Below are 22,274 nucleotides of genomic sequence, written 5' to 3'. Positions count from 1 at the left end.
CAGAAGTGAAGAGCTGCCATGCAGGGGAGCAGGGATCCTGAAGGACTGCTTCTGAAGGACTGCTCCAGTGAACAACCAAGTCAACACAAACTACACAGTGTGACGTGCTGGCCCAGGCACATCAATTCCCTTCCTTGATGCATACAGAACAGAGGACTGAGCAGGGGATAGAGAAGTTACCAAACCTCTCCTGATGTGCTCAAATGTCAGATCTGGTTTGGCATTCGCACTGAAGCACTGCAAAGTCAGAAATAGTTGAGAAGCACCAGAATTGGACATGTAACAAGATCGTAACAGCAGTGGAGGCAGGATCTTAATTAGAAATAAATGATAAAAATCAAGATAGGTTTTTTAGCTCCTGAAAAGTGCCACCTAGACAGCTGTAACTTGAAAAAGGAAGCTGCCTTATTACAATACAAGTCTAGGAGCTAATCCAAGTAGGTAGGCTACCAGCTGTAGGGTCATGCTGAATAATAAATTGTCAGGGAAGACTCCTGCAGATCTCTTGCACAACTTTCCACACAGCTGAACTTAATACTGAATGGATAAGCTACGTAACATTAACCTGTCATAGAGTATGTGCTTCAGGCACCAATTGGCTTCTTTCTGGTTCTATTTGCAGCAAGATCAAATTGCACTTAAAAAGGGCACAATGGATCATGGCCACCACTGGACTGGGGGGCTCCTACCTCTGAGAAAAGCCACTGAAAAATGTGGATCATTTTCTTGGAGGACTGAACAACAGTAACACTGAGGTATCCTTGTACTTTGCACTGGTACCACAGTACCATGGAAAGGCATCAAAAGCAAATGCATCTTTAGGGAAAGTATTTTAAACCATTGACTTTATTAAAATACTTAATACACAGTTTTAGAGGAATGTACTTACATTTTCTGGAAACTCCACTGAACCCAAATTTTAATTATATATTTAACAAATGACAAAACAGTGGATGAACTCATGCTGTACACCAAAGAGTAGACAAGTTAGGGTATTGTTTTTCATCATCATCATCATCATTTTCCTGGCACGGATTCTTCTTTGCTTTTTAGCTTCAATCTCTTGATATCTAGTAGCAGAGAAAGGAGATTTGCATTTCTCAGGGCATTAAACCCATCAGGTCCAAGTGGAAGTCTATTTGTTTTCACCACCTTCATTCAAACCTTCCCCAGGAGCCTCCCCTTCCAGAAAAGCAAAGGTGATTGATCTCTCTGAAAAGCTACAGGTCACAATGCAAGACGAGTTTGACAGTCAGATGTGAACATGGAGCTCTGTACCTTCTCAGAATCATTACTCTTTCAAAATATCCATTTCAAACTGAGAGTGGGAAAGAAGACACTGTCAAAATACAAGGGCAAAAACACATACATGGACATAGTGGAATGCACATGGAAGACAGCTTGCAGTGCTGCAGCTCTGAAGTAAAAGGTAAATCAGAAGCCGGGTCTTGTTGCAAGATGCAAGATGCAAGAGCTGGGAAGGAGAAAGACAGAAATAACCTGGACACATTCTTAAAAAAATGAAATGTCCTAACCTCACGGAGAAGGCTGTAATTATCATACACACTGCAATTGCCATGAACCATGGAGATCAGTGACAAAGTATATGTTATGACAGTCTCACTGACAAGTATAATCTGGGGGAAATTATTCATATTGAGCAAAGAAATTAACTGTGTGTTTCAATGCAAGATGCACAGAGGATGCATAGGCTTTCACATCAAATTAATAAGGCTCTTTTTCAGAGATCATTTTGCAACCTTGCATAGGTGATATTATACCTTTTCAATAGATAATGTGCAGAAACTATGTACAGTTGAAAAAAAGAACTTTGATGAAAGTATTTTTTCCCCTCAAGTTTTACCACAGTATAAAAAGTAACTTATATAACTCCTTCAGTTCTCTAAAACACATATGGAATATCCCAGAAGGAGAAACCAGGAACGCCATCTAAATGATGCTGTGTGCATTTAGAAAACAAGTTGAAACAACCAGAGAAGCCACCACAAAGCAAAGTCATAAGGTTTTCATACAGAAAAAAAAAAAAAAAACAAGAAAAAACAGGAGTAAATTTTGTTTACAAACATGAAAACTCATTTAAACAGAAATTGATTTTAGTTATAACAAATTAATGACCTTCACTAATCAAACTACTGAATGGATGGATGACTCACACACTAAGTAAATGATAGAAAGAGCCAATTCAATCCCTGCTTGATAAATGGACAGTAAACTTTAAAATCTGCATTTGGTTTCCACTTAATCCCAGCTCAGAACAACTCCTCCCTTAGACAGGCAGACGGCAGCTTCTCAAAACTAATATTATGAACATCTGCCAGTCTGCTGCAACAAAAGCCATTAGGGCATTCATGTGCTTCTTCATTTGGTAAGAAAGAAAGTCAGCCAGAGGATGAGCACAGTGCTACAGGACAGACAACTCCATCTTTGAAAATGAGTGCCTGGGACACTCATCCACTGCCACAAAATGACTTACTTTTGCCCCGCAGTTATGTAAATCAGGAGACTTTCTGTCTGATGTAGCTCTCTTCCACTGAAACTACCTTCTCCTTTACACAGGAGTTGCCTGGCATTTGTTTTGCCATTTTGTGCCTGGATGCAAGACTTCATTATCAGCGCTGCTTATTACTCTTGCATATCACAGTGATGTGTACTTTTTACTAGTATTTACAATGGTATCACTGTGGAGAACTAAGCCCTGTACTAGAAATAGTCTCTTTAACAGAGACCTTAATACTAAGGATTTGGTACATTTCTGATCTACAGATAAAAAGGCAAAGCTAAAATCAGCCCACTATACATTTGGCATTAGGTTCAAACATCGGGAAAAAGCAAACATCCAGCATATTCCCTTGTTTCAAAGGGATGCTATTTACAAGAAGAATTTGCTTTTTTAATATTTCAACAACAAAAACCCAGCTAATTTCAAAATTAGAGTAATCTAAGGCGGCTTAGTTTTTAATCAACAGAGAACACAAACAACATTGCTGTTTGCCATTAAACACAAATCTCAGAAATGCAGGGAAACTATGATCTGTTATACTATGGGTGACAAATCACAGCCAGCTTAATAACAACAGTAAAAAAACACTTCTGCTTTTTTTAAACACAGCTCCTAAAAAGTACGGCATCCCAATATTTCCTCAGTTCCAGATTGCTGACATTATAAATTAAAGGTGAAAAGAGATCCATATATAAACAAGGCAGCTTTCCACTGACTTCATTGTAGTTGGTTCTTGTCTGAACCTTTGGAAATTTCATCTCCAAATACCATAAGGTAAGGTTGAATTTATCAGCTACAAAACAATGTCCATTTGTATGTGGAATTCAGAAAAACGAAACGAAAACCAAACTCAAAAAACACACACAAGTATTTACAGCAATTCAGATCTCTGTCTTCCCAGCCTTCACACTTGTGTGTCACCTTCTGCAGAACTGTACACACACAATCCTCTGAGACCAAGGCCCTATGTTATGGTACGAGGCCTTTTGGGCGGTGGGGGTGGCATGAGTTCAGTGTCAGGATCAAGGTGGTGCTTCCGCGTCTGTCCTTGGGAAGCTGCTGCACATCTGTCAATGAACTCAAACAGCATCTCCTTCGTCACTGGATTCTGGATGCTGTTGCAGACAGCTGGGAACAAAGAGCACATTCTCATGTAACTAAACTGATTTGTTCTAGTCGGCACTTCAACAACTTCACTCCCTCTTAGCAAAATAACAACATACTCTGGCTCGAGTATTAAGCCTTAAACACATGCTTTGACAAGGTGGCTGTGTCTGGAGTCACGAATCTCTGCTCTGCCCCACAGAGAGCAAAGCAATGCTGTGGGCCTCTACTCTCATGGGAGTCTCTCATTCTGAAACAAACTAAAGGCGCATGTGTGTGTGTAAGGCTTCCTGAAACAACTATAAAGCCACCAAGAACTGACATCCTATTGAGGCTAGGAACAGCAACAAAGGCCTTGTGAGACACAGCTTTGAAACACAAATCAAATCCAAGTAGATGGAAACAAGACTGGCTTCTAATATTGAAAATGTCTGAATTATGGTCACTTAATTTTTTCACCAGTAAGTACTATAAGTACCCTGAACCTGCAATGCAGAGTCCTTTTTTTTTTAACCCGTATACCCTCATGGGGCAGAAAGACTTGACACCAAGCAAATGGCATGTCTAGAACACCAGCCCATACGATGGAGAAGCAGCCATGGTGCTGCATGATGGCTGCACGGGTACTCTTGGGGTACTTAACATGACTCCCTAGACCATAGTTTGTAAGTCATGGTCCATGGAACAAATTTTAGGGTTGTTTTATGAAACAAATAAATAGGCTTGCTTCACTTAAAAGAAATGAAATATTTTTTAATACTTTCCTGTGTAACTTTGTATTACCCTAATTAATCCTCCTGAGAGACTTAGAAGAGAAAAAAAAAAAAAAGGAAAAAAGGAACATGAAATTAAGTGGGAATCATACAACCATCTTGGAAGAAAGCACAAAATGATTAGAGGATAATTGATAACATATAAGGGCTGCCCACAGTAAGGATGCAATTTCCATGCAAAACAATCTACTAACCCCCTAGAGTACTAAACATTAGGACTCCTTAAATTGTACTTGCAAGGTAGCATTGTTATGAATAACAATGATTCTCAAAAGCATTCCTTTCTTTCCTGCAGAATATCAGAACCAAACAACTAATAAAGTACCTTTCTAGCAGTATTTTTAATAATCTCACTATTTTTGGTGAAAAGGTGCTTTAAGAGTTGCACAGTATTTGACTTTAGCAGTTGGGAAGCATTATGATTACCAATAATTTAGGAACAGAATTCAATTCATATGGCAACTGGTGTAACTCAGTATCAACTTCTGAGTGCTGCCTTAGCTTAATCACTCAAAAAGACTTCTTGTTTTCAATCTGAAAGGTAACAAAGTCCAAAAGCAAGATTCAGATAGATGCTTGTTTTGTTGCCATTTCAACCATGGGGAAAAATAGCATTTTTCATCAAGAGAAAGATAATAGAGGAGAAAGGATCTAGAGAAAGAAGTCTCAAATGATAAAAGTGTAACTTCTGGAGATTTTGAAAAATTATCAAACTCAAAGCCAAAAGAATACTTTCTGTTCTGAAAATTCCTATGGAAATTTTAAAATGTATCTTAAAAATTCTTCCTGTAGCATTTAATTTTCTTTTGCTTTTAATTTTTAGGAAGTTCACTGTGTTTTGGGAGAAAAAAAGGTCAGGAATAACAAAACTGCTTTACAAATGGAAAAAATGAGAAGAGAAAAAGGACAAATACATATACTTTAAAGAATGAAGGAAAGAAGAATATGCTATTCATTAAAAAAAAGAGAAAACTCCAGGGAAAATGAACTATTGAAACACTAAGGTGAACTAGAGAAGAAAAATTTAGGTCATGGTCACAAAGAGATGCCATTGTACTTGTGTGACTTTTCTAGTCTATTCCTCTTTCCTGACAGGACTGCTCAGCAAGTATTTCAGCTACATTCCGTGATGGTTCCCTAAGGTGCCAACAGATTTATTATCTCCTGGTAAAATGACCACACTGTGTTTATTCAAGAAAATCTACTCACTGCTCAGGAAGAAATACAAGTAGAAGGGTCTAGAGTAAATCCTACATCAGCCCTAGTAATTAGCATGGTCTTAAATATGATTAAACTTCATTTTGGCACTTAACAAAAGACAGTATCAATATGTTTATTGCTACTCAGCCTTGCACACACTTCTATTGAAACTCTTCATCTTAAAGTAAATATCCTTTAATTTACAGTACTTGGTAAAACATTTTTTTGTAGAGGAACATAAAAGTCTCGCAATTCCGCATGAATATACCCCCACCTTTCATTAGTTTCCCTGTTTCATTGTTTGTGTAACTATTGTTGAAACCCAAGATGACATTTTTCTTCTATTAATTTTTTAGCCCATCTGCCAAATAATGGTTTTGGCATTTTAATGGATTTTTTGTTTCACTAATTCCACTCATAATGTGCCAATTTGCATTACATCTCAGCAAGCCAACACAACGCTAGGCACTGATGTCAGCTGAAGCGATGCTATTGTAAATAAAAACTTTCTTGGCTCTGACATGAAAGGCATGCCCTGCCATTTAAATGCAGAAGTGTTTGCAGTTCTGCAAAGATTCAGGCACTTGATTCTGTGTTACCTGTTAAATTCTGCATCAGAGTATTGGTTTGACAGACTTTATCAAATAACCCTGAAGCCAGATGATTCATGCTAACTAAAAACTAGTGATGACACAAGCATTTGCAAAATGAGGCATTACAACAATAAGTTAGGGGAGTCAGGGCTCAGACCAGAAATGAGAACACAGAGTGCCTCTCCTACTTAAAACAGAACAGAGGAAAAACATTAAAATTTTAGCCTGAGAAACTTCTAAAGCAAATCGTTCTACTCACCCATGGCAGTGCTGTAGGCATTTGGAAAGCTTTTGTCTATCCTCTGTCTCATGAAGACCCAGCTGTTGTTTTCAAACTTGCACTCTATAATTTTGTTGTCGTACTGTTTGAGTTCTTTTGTCACCTGTATAAAAAAAAAATTGCTTAGGATAAACAGATTTTAATTCACCATTTTTTCTTTCTTTTAGGTATGAATAATAGAAGATCAAAAGCTGCCCTGCATTTGTCAGCAACATGCCTCCATCCTACACAAAAAAAATGCACTGAATACATCTGCATTTTACATATACTCAGCTACTTAACATTTTTAAAATACTTTCAAATTTGCTGTCAATATTCACCAATTATATTATGCTAAAACATCAGCAGTGCTAACAGAGGTGGGGAAAAAAGTCACTTCTGGCCCAAATGCAAATAGGTTTCCATGGGAATAAACTGCTTCCAGTTTAAGTGCTACTGCCAACCTAAGTGCATGAAATGTATTATCCATGTTTCATCAACCTTCTTTGTTGAAGGTCTCACAACAAAATGTCAGATTTCAATACTGGAAAAAGCTTACAAAAAAAAATTCCACTCTTTACATGACTAAGGTTTTTTCTTTTCTTCTTTTTTTTTTCCTTCATTTGTCTTTAAAAATTAAGATTGGAACTTCAAAATAATCCAGACTTCCGAATTAAATATATTCTATTTAATTAAATAAATCTCCTTCAGGCCCTATTGATTCATAGATTTGTCAGCAGCCAATATCCTGAGCTATCTGTCTTTCTATTTGGCAATGCTGCGTGGTTTGGAAACGTAGTTTATATGCATCAGACTTAGTAGTTGTTTTGGCTACTTCATCTTATGCATCCTAATCTATGATACAATGCAAAAATTTTCATGTAACCATGGAAACCTGAGAACCTTATCTAATGCTTTAACAGTTTTACCCATATACTTCATTCCAAAGAGCCTCTTCAGCAGTATAAAGCTGTATTTAACTGCTAGCTATGTTTAGTTGCTATAGTTTACCAATAAAAAGCTGTACAAGGTAATGTAACACTTTGGATTCAGGATCTTATGCATAAGCGCTCTCATAAAAAGGAGGTGGTTATTGCAATTCATTAGCATAATTTTTCACCTCTGTTGTCTACTTGCTCCTGAGCAATGACATGGGAATTTACTACTGTCAGAGAGAAACAGATTTGAAAAAGGCCATAGCTGTCTCCAGACAGCTTAATAGCACATCCAGTGGAAAAACCCACTAACCCCTTTTCCATTAACTCCCAGATAAAGACAATTAATTAAGGAAATGGTCCTGAGCATGGATCAAGTCTTCCTATACTGCATAGTACAAGATTTGATAAACAGAATCCTAACTAACACTGTTGGTATTTAATTTGACTACTTGTGTTCACTCCTGGATAAGGAGCCCTAGGATTCTACTTGTCAAGTGAATGTGGAACTTTGAGAAAATTTTGCATAACTCACTTACAATTGAGTCCTGTCCTGCTACAGGACTGACAGAGTTTGAGTCAGGTTGTCATGTCACACACTATTTTTATCCATTCCAGCACTTGCAATGAGTGTTTTTCCTCAAATCATTTACTCCTCAAGTGAAGTTTGTGTCCTCTGGTAATCATTAGATTGCTCAGATTAGCAATCTTTTCCTTTGCAGAATGCTCTGCACTGCACTTCTTCCATCTGCACTGAAAAGCTACATGGAGCCCAGAGGGTTGACTGACACATGTTTATGGGTGCATTATGTTTCATTAGGTGTATGCAGGAAAACACAACATTCTTTTCCAGTGTACTATGGATTCATAAACCCAGGAAGAAACTCCTGGCTGTGCAGTGCCCTGGGAAAGTATATTATTTTGAAAACAGCTGCCTAGTGGAAGTGGAGGCAGCAGGGGGTATGGCCACATGTCTCATTTTCTGCCAAAGCAGGGAAATGTTAGAAAGATCACCTGATAAAGGAGGAAATGCATAAAATTGCAGGTAATGACTTCAACTAACCACCCACCTCATAAGGTTTTCTCATGGCTTATCATTCTTCTAGTGTTCAGATGCTCAGAATAGCCATAAATTAGATGGCAGCTTTATCTGACTGCAGCAATTAAGCAATATTATTAACTATCCAGAGACTTGCTTGGCCATTCATTAGCAATCTGGAAGATGGATCTTTCCACAAAATATGAACACCTGCCAAAGCATTGACTTAAATGAATTTTCCCATTAGAAAATTGGTGATCACAGCCTTTAACAACTAAAAGTTGTAGTAATTACTTTACAAAGGAAGAAACAAAGCACCTACCCTTCCCTGTACTTTGTTAAGTGACCTTAGTCTTACAAAGGTACTTACTCTAATATAACAGTACCTTTTAGCATCTGCTGGCCTTTTGATTAAAACTACAAGTATTCTGAGAAAACACACTTTCAGTATTAAAAACACTCTTCCACTATTGCATCCTAGTAGACTTCTGAACAACTATTGTTTACATAAAGACTGAACAAGGCTCTGGTGATTCTTGTATCCATAATTCACACCTTACATCTACCTATCATGCACATACTACCTTCTGGTATTTCAGATTCAAAGTGGGACAGGGAAACCATCAAATTTAACTGGCTAAATATTGCTTCCCTTTGGGAATTAATTCTGAGCTCCTCAGCACAGTGTCTTCTCAACTCTCCCTTTGCAGTGTGTTCATCCCTCCTTTTTCCCTTTAAATATTACAGTCTCTAGTAGTACTCAAATAATGCACCATCACTTCTCTTCTGAGAGGTACTTCTTCTAACTTCTAGTGCTTCACAGAAGATGAATTAGGAATGATGGCAGTTCTCAGCCAAAATGCTTATCCTCAGTGCTGGTACAGTGCCAGTGCTTCTGCCACACTGTTGATAAAAGGCCTTGAACCAGCATTCAGCAATTTCAAGATGGAAACTCCCACCACACTAAGGACTCCATGGAGCCTGCCTTAATTAAACATTTATTCTTTAGCCTATTTCTGGACAGCCAGTCAGAATTAGAATCCCAAAGGATCAAGTCTTGGACAAGGGCTGTCAGAGGTGGTGTGCATCAGAACAGTAGCACTGGTCTGGTCATCAACTGTGTCCTGGGCAAGGACAAACACCAACCTGTACACTTATTTCTTTTCAGGAGGAAGGAAATGGTTCAACAGCAGCAATGTTTAGCGTTCCTGCCCGTATTTGATCTAATTATCGGGAACAAGCCTATTTACCCAACAGAAATAATTTCCAAAAGCACACAGGAGCATCCTCTTGGAAGTTGGTTCACTACATTACTGCTTGTCTGCAAGGTGTGATTGGAAAAAATGGCTTGAGCTGCATCCCCATTTCAGCAATAGTTCATTATCAAATCAGACTAGTGTAATACAAGACCACTGCCCAAGAATGTCAAATTATATGATTATATCTTCCCCTCCCTGCTGAGAAAGGCTTCCCCCACCATCATCATCCGGGCCATTCAATGGGAAGAACTTCAGTGGCCTAAGCTTATTTCATTTTCTAAGAATGAAGACAGTTAAGGCTTAGGAAATCTCTCATTTTCCAGGCTCCTTCTATCCCCTATGTTCTGAAAGAAATTAAAAATATATTTTAAAAAATTAAAATATCTAGGCCATTTCAACTTTTCTTATCTGGCTGAATAACAAAGTCGTTTTGAGACAAGTAATATGCAGCCACAGTTTATGTCAAATTAGAGCAAAATGTGAAAAAACCCCCAATATATCCAGCTGAGAAAGAGAAGAAACCATTTAAATTGAATGTTGTTAGCTCCAGTCTCACGAAGATGCCTTTACTATCTCTGCTGACTACCAGTGGCCAATGCTTTTCTGTGTCTCTCCACAGGGCACCTCACTGTCAGACTTGTCCATCATTCCACTCAAACATTAGCCTCATCACCATTAACTCCAAAGGAGAATGAAATTCCTGGGCAAGCACCTACTCTGCGTAAGAGGCACTAACAATGTAAATTTAGATTTTAAGGTAATTAAGGTAGTATTTCAGAAAGCATGTCTACAGTGGACAGGTTTAAACTTTACAAATGCACCTACTTTCCCCATTTTCAAATTCTTTAGAAAGAAAAAAGGAGAGAAGCCTTTAGATAAATGGAGACTTGGCTGAAAGAAGCCTTATGTTTCCATATGCATGTTTTTTTTCAAAGCAAGTGAAATCATTTCAGTTTAGTAAAATAACCCTCTTTAAAGAAAGTGATGTTTGTAAGCAAAATCTTAAAACATTTGATTTCAAATTCTTTCTCTCTTTAAATGCCTTTTTGCCGTACTTTCCCCTCTATTACCAAACACAGATAGAAAAACATTTTTCAATCCACCCATTTCTATTCTTACTCCACAACCCTAGTCATCAGACAGTTTTTAAGGTCCCAGAAGAAAAGATCATAATAGTAGATGTAGAAAGCCTTCACTTCCATGAGAAAAAATGAGCAAAAGCAGCTGTTGAAATCTTACAAAATTAAACACATCTTTATTTTCAAATACAGAATTAAAAAGTAAAAGAAACTGTAACATAAAGGCAAGATGGATTCTAAAGGCAATGTGTTTCTATTTTCTAAGAAGAATCTTCCTTTTTATAGCTAGCATGAGCAATGAAGGAATTTCCTTTTGATATGCCCAAATACACAAACTGTTTGTTTTCTTTTTTTAGACGTTAAGTTTCAGTGCCTGGAGGCAAGAAAAGTTTAGAGCTGCTACATAAGGCCCAGAAAGTAATTCTTCCTCTTACTGATATCATAACTACATTTTTCTCCATTAGGATACATTCCCACAGCCAAATCGAACAAACAAGTTGAAAGAGGCAAGTCCCAAAATAAATGATCAGCTGTGGTCATGAAGGAGGAACCTTTCAGTTGCTTCCCAGTCTCTTACTGCAGGAGGACTGGAGTCCCACGCCTCCCTTAGGAAGTCACCCTGAAGAAATAAATCACATTTTTGTAAGAATTGTTCAAAACCACGACATGTGCGAACTCCCTGTCCTGAGGGTATTGGGATATATTCAGCCACAAATGAGAGCCTAGTAAATAAAACCTCTATAGCAAAACTCCACTTCTCAAATTCCAATTAATCTCCAATGCTCTAACTGCCCAATACTGTAAAGTACAACAGACTTTATTTCAAAACTTCTCCAGGGGTGTGGAATTTCCAAGACAACATGGAGAATTAAGCTGCCCTCTGGTACTATGACTCCACAGCAGTAGGGCAACATCTGAAGACCAGGGAGATGAAATCACAACAGTAAGGGAACAAAAAGAAGAATTTCATGGCAATTTGAGGAAACAAAGAGGGGTCAAGACTTCCTGAAGGAATAGGATAGAGACAGAAAAAATAAAGAAGCAGCAGTAACAAAATAAAACAACTTCTGAAGATAGAAAGATAAGCCAAACTCAAAGATCCTTTTAAAGACCAAACACCTACAGGTGATGAACTCCAAGGACATTCATGTCAAACCAAGGCAATTGAGAGGAAATGAGGTGTGAGAACAGGGATCCTTTGAAAGCACTCTTATATGTGATTGCTGGTGAGGTCACAAATATAAGAAATTCTAATGATTTGTGTTGATATATTTTATATATTAGTAAGGGCCTGTCTGCACAAACCAGTCTTTGAAATAAGTTGTGATATTAAAGGCTAAAGTCCTTGAAACCTTCCTGCAGAAGAGAGAGTAAAGCAAAACAATATCCTTGTGTACAAGAGAAAGAATGTAAACCTGTGTGTATTAGCCAATAGTAACTTGCTTAGCCCGCGGACCCTGTAGAACCCTATAAAAGGTGTGTTAGTAATAGAAATAAACGGCGTTCACTTTTACTTCTGTGAAGAGTGGTGAAAAAGCTAGTTGTCTCTCAATAGATCTGAGTAAGAACATCTGAGACAGTAGACATGAAGTTATTGTGCCTCAGAACAACATAGGGCAGCTATAGCACTTACAGCCCCCAGCACTTATAGGGCACAGTCCAGCACCTAACACAGATCCTAAACTGCTCATTCAGTGCATCTTCCTAACTCTTGGGCTGTTTGTTCTGATGCTTTTGAAGAACTCTTTTCCTCATTCACATAAAGCACCTCATGATTTTCATAGTCAAACTTGTCAAAGAATAAAGATTTTACAAGATGGTTACTAAATGCCTGTTCACGTAAATCGTGTACACTGAACCACAGGAATACTGTCTGTTGGAAAAAATTAATCAGTTAATCTGCTTTGCATTTTTCCTCAAGCCCAAGCAGATTTTGTAATGCAGCTTAATATCTATTTCTTTATATGATTCAAGAGATTATCTTATCAAACCACAGATTTCTTGCTAAACTAAATATACTGATTGTGTTTCCTTTTTAAGGAATGTGTTACCCAACAAATGATTATCAGCTTGGGCAAACACAATGCAGTTGAGATGGTTTCTTAACATTAATAAAGCCTTCTAAGTGCAACTGTTCTGCTTCTTATGTACACAGGAAATGGAAATACTCCAATTTTGAGAAGTCATTCCTGAAAAAGAATATTAAGAAATATAAAATTTTAGCACTTTTGTTCATGCCTCATTAATCCACAATGTTAACACCAAGCACTGTAGAATCATGGGAAAAGCAAAAAAGTAAAATCATATTTCCAAATTACAAGAATGAGGCTGCTTAAAATTGTGGATTTTTAAAATTTTTTTTTGACTTCCAGTGCCTAGCACTCTCAGGTCATGATTTAGTCTTTCTTTTAAACATATGATATTTTCTCAAAGAATCTCTCATTCTTACATGTAGCAATTAAAAATATGAGTACTGTTTTCTGATACATATAATGGGGTTGGAGTCCTGGGGTTTTCCTGACAAGTGACAGATGGAAACAACAGAAATAAAAAGCCTTCCTCTTATCAGTGATATTACAAGTTTAATGACTTTCAGTGCCAGCTGGAAATAGATTTCTTAATGTATCCTGGAAGGTCTCCTGTACACCTGACCTTGCAACACCATTTGAACTATCTGTAAGAAACTGAGGTTTTCCTGAGCTTCGCTTTTGACTCTCAAAGGAACACACTGGCATCTATGACAAAGCAGGTAACTGGAAAGTGCTTAGACCAGGATGTGGAAATAGAAATGTGTTTGCACAAATGTTTTGCTCAATAATCACTCTTACAGGTTTGTTTGGGTTTTTTTTATACTTTCATACATCTCATTTTACTCCATGTAAAAAGTCATTTGCCACAGAAAACCAATACACTCTTTGAACACTTTTGGCCGTTGTAACTCAGGCATCTACATTACTCAAGGAGCAGCTGACCTTCCTGCTAGACATTACCATTTCCACCTAACTCCTGAGAGAACTCTAAAGCTTTAAAAAAATCCTATTTTCTTTTAATCATCATCAAGAATGGGACGCAGAGATTTGGGTGACCATACACATCTTGAAAAGTTAAAATGAAACAGAGTAATAAATGATTGACCTCCTAGATTGATATCCCTTGCCCCTGCACACTAACCATTACAAGTCTCTGGCTTAAAGGAAAAAAAATCTGTACATCTCCTGTAAAAACTGAGAAACGGAAGCATTCTGTGCTGAGGATTTGTGAACTTGGCATAGCTCTGCTGTGACAAGTTCTTAAATCAAATCTTATTGAAAAAGCAGCTCATATAATTCTGACTCTCAGCATGCTGATGAAAGAGCAAGAAACTCAGGGGAACTGCAGAAACACCCAGGCATTAAGAGAGCAGCAACAGAGCTCTCAAAGCAAGTTGCCAGTGTGACCTTACTGCAGAGAGGATGTGTGTTTGGTTCAAACAAAGCTTCACTGTTCTACAGCTCATGAATTTGTAGGAAGAGGTAAAAACAATGCTCTGCAAGCACCTGGGGTAACTTTGCAGAGGCCAAAGATACCCACCATGGATTTGGCACATCGTAAATGACTGTGTTAATAATAATAATCCCTGGAGTCAGTAATGAAACTTGAACATGTTTAAGTTCCAAAGAAAAACAGGCAGATGCAAGCAACAGCAGTAAAATGCCAGGCAAACTGTTCAGCAGGTTATGCAAAAAACAAATAAAAACAAAAAAAATAAAAAACCACCAAAAAAAAGAATAAAAAAAACTTTCTGTGAAGGACAAGGAATTCACAGGAGGTTTCTGAAGAAAAAGTCACCCCATCAGAAAAGTAAGCAACTGTACGAGGGGGAAGAGAACAAGGATATACAGTGCAATCTGGCAAAAAAGAAGCTGAAATAATGATATAGAAATGATTCTGTGATAAAATACTTCACTCACAGCTTGATACATTTTGAGGACTGTACCTCTACTTGCCATGAGCTAGCTTGTGAAAGCCAGTCTTAACACTCATTTGTGCTTTGTTCACTCAGACTGCTTTTGCAAAAGGGAGCCTGCCCCAAATAGGGAGCGCTGCATAATGAGACACAAAAATCCAGGAGACAAGAGTTATACATTACTAGTAAAGAATATAGTTTGAAAACACCACTTAGCTCATTCATAAATTATTAATTTCTTTAGGCTTATTACTCTCAGTTTGCAAATGGGAAAGAAAGAGAGAGTTGTGGCCACACCACAGGGAAAGCATTTACCCCCCCATTAGGTTCTCTAAACCCAAGCTTAATTATCCCTCAGGTACTTACACTCATGCTACCAAGAAATCTTGTGACACAGGGCAGCTGAAATCTTGTGAATAATTTATCAGTAGAAACCCAAACAAGTCTTCCAGAGACAAAGCAATGCTATCACTATTTTATAATCACTTTGGCAACACTATTCCTACACCTCAAAATAAATGAAAGAGAGCTTAGCTGATTGTGTCAGAATAGCATGAGAAGTTTTTCTGACATTTGCTGCCTTTCACATGCTGGAATCCACCTCAAATAGGATGAATTTCCAGACAAATGTTTGTGTTTCTCACACAGGGTAGATTTTACAGGGCACTTCCTCATATTACTGTTTTTCATCTGTTCTCTGTAGCCAAGCTCTTGCTACTGTAGGAGTCTAAGCTAATCTTGTTCTACCTGTACTTCTTATACCAAACAAGGGATTCTGCCACTTGCTGTCACACAACCAGGGATGGGTGACAGGGAGACTCCACAGGGCTGGGCTATCTATCAGCCTTTCTATGGAAGGGAAAACTACTTTTACAAGTTCAGACACTATCTGATGGCTATTCTTGTGGCATCCATCCCTACAAGCTCTTATCCCTGTACATTATATACCTTTGAACAGCTTCAGAAGATCAATTAGCTCACACTAGTGTCACCAGGATTGGGCCCTAAACCTAATTCTCATTATTTCTTATCTGGCTTCTGAAATATTCTTAGAATCTGTAGGCTAATACTCTTTCAGAGATGCCAAATCATATCGGAATACACCAAAAGAAATTTAAACTAGAATCCTAAGTATCAAGTAATTGCAAGTGAGTCTTTTAAACCCACTTTTACTCATAACAACACAAAGCTTTCAAAATACAGGCATTAAGAATCATATCCTTTCCTTCAATTTAGATCCCAAACAACCACTTGCTTAAAGTTTTTTTCCCCCATAAATCAAAATTCACCACCGAGAACAACTGTGTCAACACTATAAGGAAATTTGTTTGCTGTGTTAAATTGAGCTTCAAACGCATGAACTGAACATACATTTTTGATCATAAGTAATGCCTCTTTTTATATCCATTCAAAGTGTTTACCTTATTACAGCTTATTATAAATGTACTGTCTAAAATGCAGCAGCATGACTGTTCCATTTCCAGGCCCTAATTTTATGATAATCATATGTAATATATTCATATGTCTACTTCACTGCCTAACAAAGCCCAAACTGGTTTCTTAGCAGATCTGCTTCCCCCATGACTCAAATTTCTGTGCCTCAGAACGTTACTGAAAAACAACATTAAGAAAGATATAATCACAATTTTACTTTGTATTTTGCACTCTAGTCGGCAAACAAAGGAATATACCATTGGAGGCTGAATTTGGCATACTGACTTTATCAAATACTGGTATCTAAGTGATATGTAAATTATTAAACATGCCATGCAAGCATTATTAGAAAAATGGGGGTAGGGAGCAAGATTATAAATTTATAAATGATTTCAACATCTAGAAACCCTATTAATACTTGAAAACATTGAGATTGTACAGAGAGAATGTGCAGATAAACTAAGACCAGAAACTGCAAACTTGCTTTTAATCTCCCACATTTAGTATGTGTTTTGGTTTTTGCCTAGAACATATTTACAAAGAATAGTAACTTTTTTTCTTCATAAATTTCAGAGGCAATTCCTAGTTACTCACAAATCTGTCACTAGAACATAGACAGATTTATAGGACTTGTAGGAAATAGAAATTCTTTTGATCCCCATCTACTCCATTAGTCTGAATGGTTTGTCATTAGCCCAGTCTCCTAAGAACCAAAGGGTTGAGCCAGAGAGGAGAGGTCAGTCTTGCTCATTGTAGCTTTTACACTGTACATGTAATAGTTTTTAGAAGAATGTCAGATCTTAAAATCAGAGAAGTCTCTTACAGTAGAATAACTTATTTTTTAATGAAATTTTCAGGTTTTGTATTTGTATTATATATTGTGCTGGTTTTGGCTGGAGTAACATTAATTTTCTTTACAATGGCTGGCATGGGGCTGTGTTTTGGATTTGTGCTGAACACAGGGTTGATAATGTGGAGATGTTTCTGTTATTGCTGGGCAGGGCTTACACAGAGCCAAGGCCTTTTCTGCTTCTCGTACTGCCAGGCTGGTGGGGGGCTGGGGGAGCCTGGGGGGAGACACAGCCAGGACAGGCGACCCCAGCTGACCAAAGGGACATTCCAGACCATGGAACATCACGCTCAGTGCATAAAGCTGGGGAAGAAGGAGGAACGGGGGAATGTTTGCAGTGATGGCGTTTGTGTTCCCAAATCACCGTGAGGTGTGATGGGGCCCTGCTCTCCTGGGGACGGCTGAACACCCATCTGTCCATGGGAAGCTGCGAATTCATTCCTTGCTTTGCTTGTGTGAGCAGCTTTTGCTCTCCCTATCAAACCATCTCTATCTCAACTCGTGAGTTTTCTACCTTTACCCTTCCTATTCTTTCCCAAGTTCTGCTGCTGGGGGAGGGTGAGTGAGTGAGTGGCTGAATGGGGCTTGGCTACTGGATGGAATAATAAAGCACAAACTTCTGTTTTTGTAATATGTGACAAAAAAAGTCAAACTACAATGATTTTTAAAACCCTGCCATTTTGAGGGGACATTCTTACACCTGATTGCTGAGGTTGGACTTCACAACTCTGCTGATTCCACCTTTATTTTTGTAAATTATGAGTTTTAATAGGATGAGTTTGAAGTGACTGTTACAGCCAGTTGAATGAGGAAGCTGATGAATGCCTTGATGAAACACTACAATAATATACCACACAAAGCCAAGAGGAGCCAAACAATAACAACAACAAAAAAATAATCTCAGCAGTGCTGTGACATCAAAATAATAAAGAAAAGATGTGTTGGGAAAAAAGCTGCACAAGTCACGTTAGGGATTTTTCATCCTTCTACAATTTCAATTAGAAGGAAAATAATCTTTTTTCCCCATTACAGATAATACACCACAACAAAAAGATTAATAGCTGCTGACTTAACGCAGACTTTCAAAAATTAGCTTTGATCAAAGGAAGTGCTATAGTGAAAGTCAACTGCCCTAACCCACTTCTCATCTGCCTTTATAGCACTGAGCTGGCATGAACTCCCTCCCCTTTCTTGAATGGTTTTCTTTAAACTTCAAAGCCTAACTGGCTTTGAGGCTTAAGACACAGAAAGCTTTTTCCTTCTTCTTCAAAAGCAATTAATGATATGATGTATAATCTGACCTACAATCTAGTATCTAAGAACACAGGTCTTCTTGATTATTGTGGGGCTACAGAATGTAAGGGGCTCAAAAGAGCAGTTAATCGTGGCGCAGTAACTGCAAATGGTTTTAGGGTGCTTGCCAGCTGATGAGGTCAGTCTGCTGAAAGGAAGGTAAGCAAGGGGTAATCTATCAATGGCACAAATTTGTCAATAAACGAGGCTATAGAGGGATTCTTACTGCTTTACCTTTCATTGCAAGCTCCTTTTTCTTTTCCATGCCTCGTTATTAGTAAGTCTGCAGAGTTTGGAAGCCAGTTTTCCCAGGACACCACAGTAATGGATGGGGGGTGGGGCAGCACTGCAACAACTGGAATAATCACAAGGCAGAGGAATGGACAAGATTCATGGACTTTCAAGAATCACAACTGGCTACAAAAGATATAATGGATTTTTGTTGGCAAGGTGTGGCCTGAGAAACCTATAAACTTCTTGGTCTGTTTGGGCAGCAGTGTTTCCAGAAAAATGAATAAGGACTGTACCTGAGTTTTTGTTTTACTGTCAGCTAAAAGAGATCACAACTTTGAATGATGAGTGCTGATAACAGGAAATAATTAATGGTTTAATAGCTGGTCCTGCCAAAGCCTTTCAAGATAGGAAATCTGGGAAAGCCCACTGTACATGGGCACACTTTTCATGGCTTTGTCCATACATTTTGTTATTATATGTGGGATCAATAACAAAGTAAGTGAGCAACAACATTTAGTCTTCATTCTTATTTAATGAAATTACTTCACCCACTTGGTCTGCAAAATCTAAGGCAAGCAAAGCCAGGGAAAGTCTCTTGAGTTTTCTAACCATATGGTATCTCCAAGAAAATCCTTGTCATAAAGCTGTTTCCTGCAAAGATTTCTGCATGGGCCAAATCTTAAATTCCCCAGAATTCTAAGCCTAATTTGAGTGCTCTGCCCAAGTGCTGTACTTGTGTTTGAGCTGCTGTCCTCCCCTGCCTGAGGCCCAGGACCAAAACAGCTTTAGTTCCCTAACAAATACAGCTAAAAACATTTGTTTTGCTTTTCACATGATGTAATAGTATTTCAAGTAACATCATAACCTCTTTCTAGAGACAGCCAGTGACACTAACAATTCCATCCAGGAAAAAATAAATCCTTAAAAGCTCTTCTCTAGAAGAACAGAGATAAGAAACGAGAAAGAAAAACAAGGTAACAGCAATGGCAACTCTGTAAACCTGTTATCCAAAATCTCAAAGTGTATTCTTATACATTTGTAATATGTATAAGTAAACTGTAATGTTAAACTCTTTTCATTAGCATGCTTTAAATAAAACATCTGTATGTATGTAATTCTGGAGTTGAGAAGTCCAAAGTAAAAGGAAGTTGATTTGTCAGGCAAGAGTGCACACAGTGGGGAAATTAATGAAAAAGCCTTGGTTTGTAGTTTCCTGCTATAACGACTAGCACTAATTACTAATTAGTTAGTACAGATTTTTCCTTAAAGTTCTGAATGAAATATTAACAAGGTAGTAATTAAGTAATTCAAAGTCTGTTTGCTTTAATGTTTGCATTAGCATTAACTTTAGTATTGCAAATCCAAAACCCAACTCACTGATCTATAAACATCTTTCTAAATTAATCAGAGATGTCCTTTCCTTCTATTGAAGTTAAATTATTCTGAAACCCCTTTCTATGCATTAATGATATTCAAAGGGTAACAGGTGGAAAGAGAATGTAACGATGTAGTAAAATGCAGTAATTTTACCTTGCATTATTTTCTAATAGAACAAAAACATTCTTGTCTCTAATCCTCCTTTTGCATATTCCTTTATGTTGCTTCTACTACAGACCAGCCTCTTCCCTATACCCCAGAAAGGTTTAAAAGAAATGCTACAACATGTAGTTAATCTGCTCCTGCAAGGATCACCAATCAAGCATGGCTAACCATGACCCACTAACGAAATGAAGCAGAAGCTGGGTCACACTTGTGTGCATTGCTGTTAAATCACACCTGGGTAGGTTAATGCACAGCACTAATGGGGGTTTTATTTCTTGTGTGGTGCAGCAGGAACAAACAGACAATGAGCAGCTCCTCAAGGCAGGGAGGACCACGTCCAGTATTAACCACCTCTGCAAGGGGCATGAGAGTCAAGAGCTCTGTTTGGCTGGTGCCTACTGTCTCCCTCTTAAAGCACAGTCAGGGTCTTGGCTGACCCAGTGAGAGTCCACGGGTGACTTCTGCACAGTTAAGTGAGACAACTGTCTTCCAGCAGACCCCAGGTTATTAATTCTGTTCTGAAACAATGCTGACTTCACTATTTCATGCATGAAAAACAGAGAAAAATCTCACATCATTGCAAGTGCAGAATCCAGCATAGCATCTCATGAATTTACCACTGAGAACATGCTCAAATATTTTTTAGTACAACACATTAAGCTATAATCAATAGATTCATTTACTGAAATGGATTTAGTACTTCAGCTAACCAAGGGAAAGTAACACTTTTTAAAAAGAAGTGACATTTCATTATAGCATTTGGTCGTAAACTCACTGGCAGAAATTTTTCTGTATACCAATTAAACAGTAACTCACTGAAGTTAGTAACATAAAAAGCAATACTGTGTATTTCCAGTTCCCTTCCCAGTAAATGAAAACATCTACAGTTCTCAGCAATACAAATGAGGTCTCTGCGTGATGGTTCTAACAATGCTGCCACATCTCTGATCTTTTCAAATATTTCTGAACTTTTTTTCCCAGAGATATAATATGCTATTGTCTCTACAATCAACCTTTTTGTCATTACAAGAGAAGCAGAAGTGGCATTTTGAAAACTTCAATCTGCTGAAATATAATAGCACCACTGAGTTCTGCTGTTCTTCACTTTTATTCTCACTTTATGCTAGAAAGATAAAACTGCAGTGGCTTTACTACTGTCAAATAAAAAGTAAATGAATAATGGTTTTGTTGACTATTACATAACAAGATACTGCATCACTATTTGTCAATTAGGTTTTAATATATGTTTCTCTCTCAAATGTGAAACTACCAATACTGTAATCATTCTGGAAAATCGCCAAGGAAAAGTATACATGACCCAACAATGCAATGAGAACTGTGAAACCAAATTTGATGAAGAAATCATTTAAATATTTTACTTTAAATTACACAAATAGAGAAACAAATCAAGAATTCAAAAATAAATAATTTTACCTGATTTACTGTCTACGTACGGCTTCATTTTCCCCTAGGATTACTGCTTTGAAGGTATCAAGGACATTTTATGAATTCTACAGGTGCTGTTTGTCATTTCCTTGGGTAGTTCAGCATTCTGCTACTTCACTAGTAAGAAAGCTTTTTGCCTACAAGCCATGGACATAATCTAGTTTAGTTACGTCTTACTCCTTATTTGCTAACCTTCTCTAAGAGCCACCAACTTTCTCATCAGAGTTCTAACAGACTCTAAGCTTACAGGACTTACCTGGTTTTGAAGATTTTTATTTTAGGATAGAAATGGTGGAAAAAATGGATATCTGAAAAAGAATTACCAGTAGCTGAAGTGACAAGCTACAGGACTTGTCTGTGGGGAATACAACACTGGAAATGCTCAATTCCAGGAAAAACAGCTGTACAATAAGAATGTGGTTTCACTCCAGCCTTTAATCTCATACTTAGAGAAGTCCAAAGAGAAAGGCAAAATGAGAATCTGCACCCTGGTATTAGTTACTTAAAATTTAGGAGCTGGTTTCTGTATGTAATCCACAGAGAGAGACTGGTACCTCTAGAAAACAATTTGAAAGATTCAGTGAGGCAACCATCAGGCACTTTTCTTAGAGGATCTCTGATTCATCCCTGGATTCAACTGTTTTCCACCACCTATACAAGGACCCTGCAGGGTCCATGGTGGCTGAAATTAGATCATGTGACCTTCTCAATAGGTATTCTAATTAGACAGGATATTATCTACAACCCTGTTTCCTTTCAAAGCTGAT

General features: G+C 37.8%; 1 protein-coding gene across 2 annotated transcripts in view; it reads right to left on the bottom strand.

Moving 5' to 3' along the window:
- Positions 1-828: 828 nt before the first annotated feature.
- The window catches only part of RNGTT (RNA guanylyltransferase and 5'-phosphatase), a 171,845-nt gene continuing 150,399 nt past the window's right edge, over positions 829-22,274 (bottom strand). For both annotated transcript variants that reach the window (XM_005518195.3, XM_014263722.2), the window contains exons 15-16: positions 6,451-6,574; positions 829-3,649 (exon numbers count right to left, since the gene is read on the bottom strand). In XM_005518195.3, coding sequence (XP_005518252.1) covers positions 3,486-3,649; positions 6,451-6,574 — 288 coding nt within the window. In that variant the 3' untranslated portion in view covers positions 829-3,485. The remainder of the gene's footprint in view (positions 3,650-6,450; positions 6,575-22,274) is intronic.

The sequence above is a fragment of the Pseudopodoces humilis genome, chromosome 3 (genome assembly GCF_049639895.1).
Source record: "Pseudopodoces humilis isolate 2021_Gansu_Grassland_sample_001 chromosome 3, ASM4963989v1, whole genome shotgun sequence".
In the NCBI taxonomy this organism is placed as follows: domain Eukaryota; kingdom Metazoa; phylum Chordata; class Aves; order Passeriformes; family Paridae; genus Pseudopodoces; species Pseudopodoces humilis.
The sequence above is the reverse complement of the archived record's forward strand: the minus strand, read 5'-3'. Positions and strand labels throughout refer to the sequence as shown.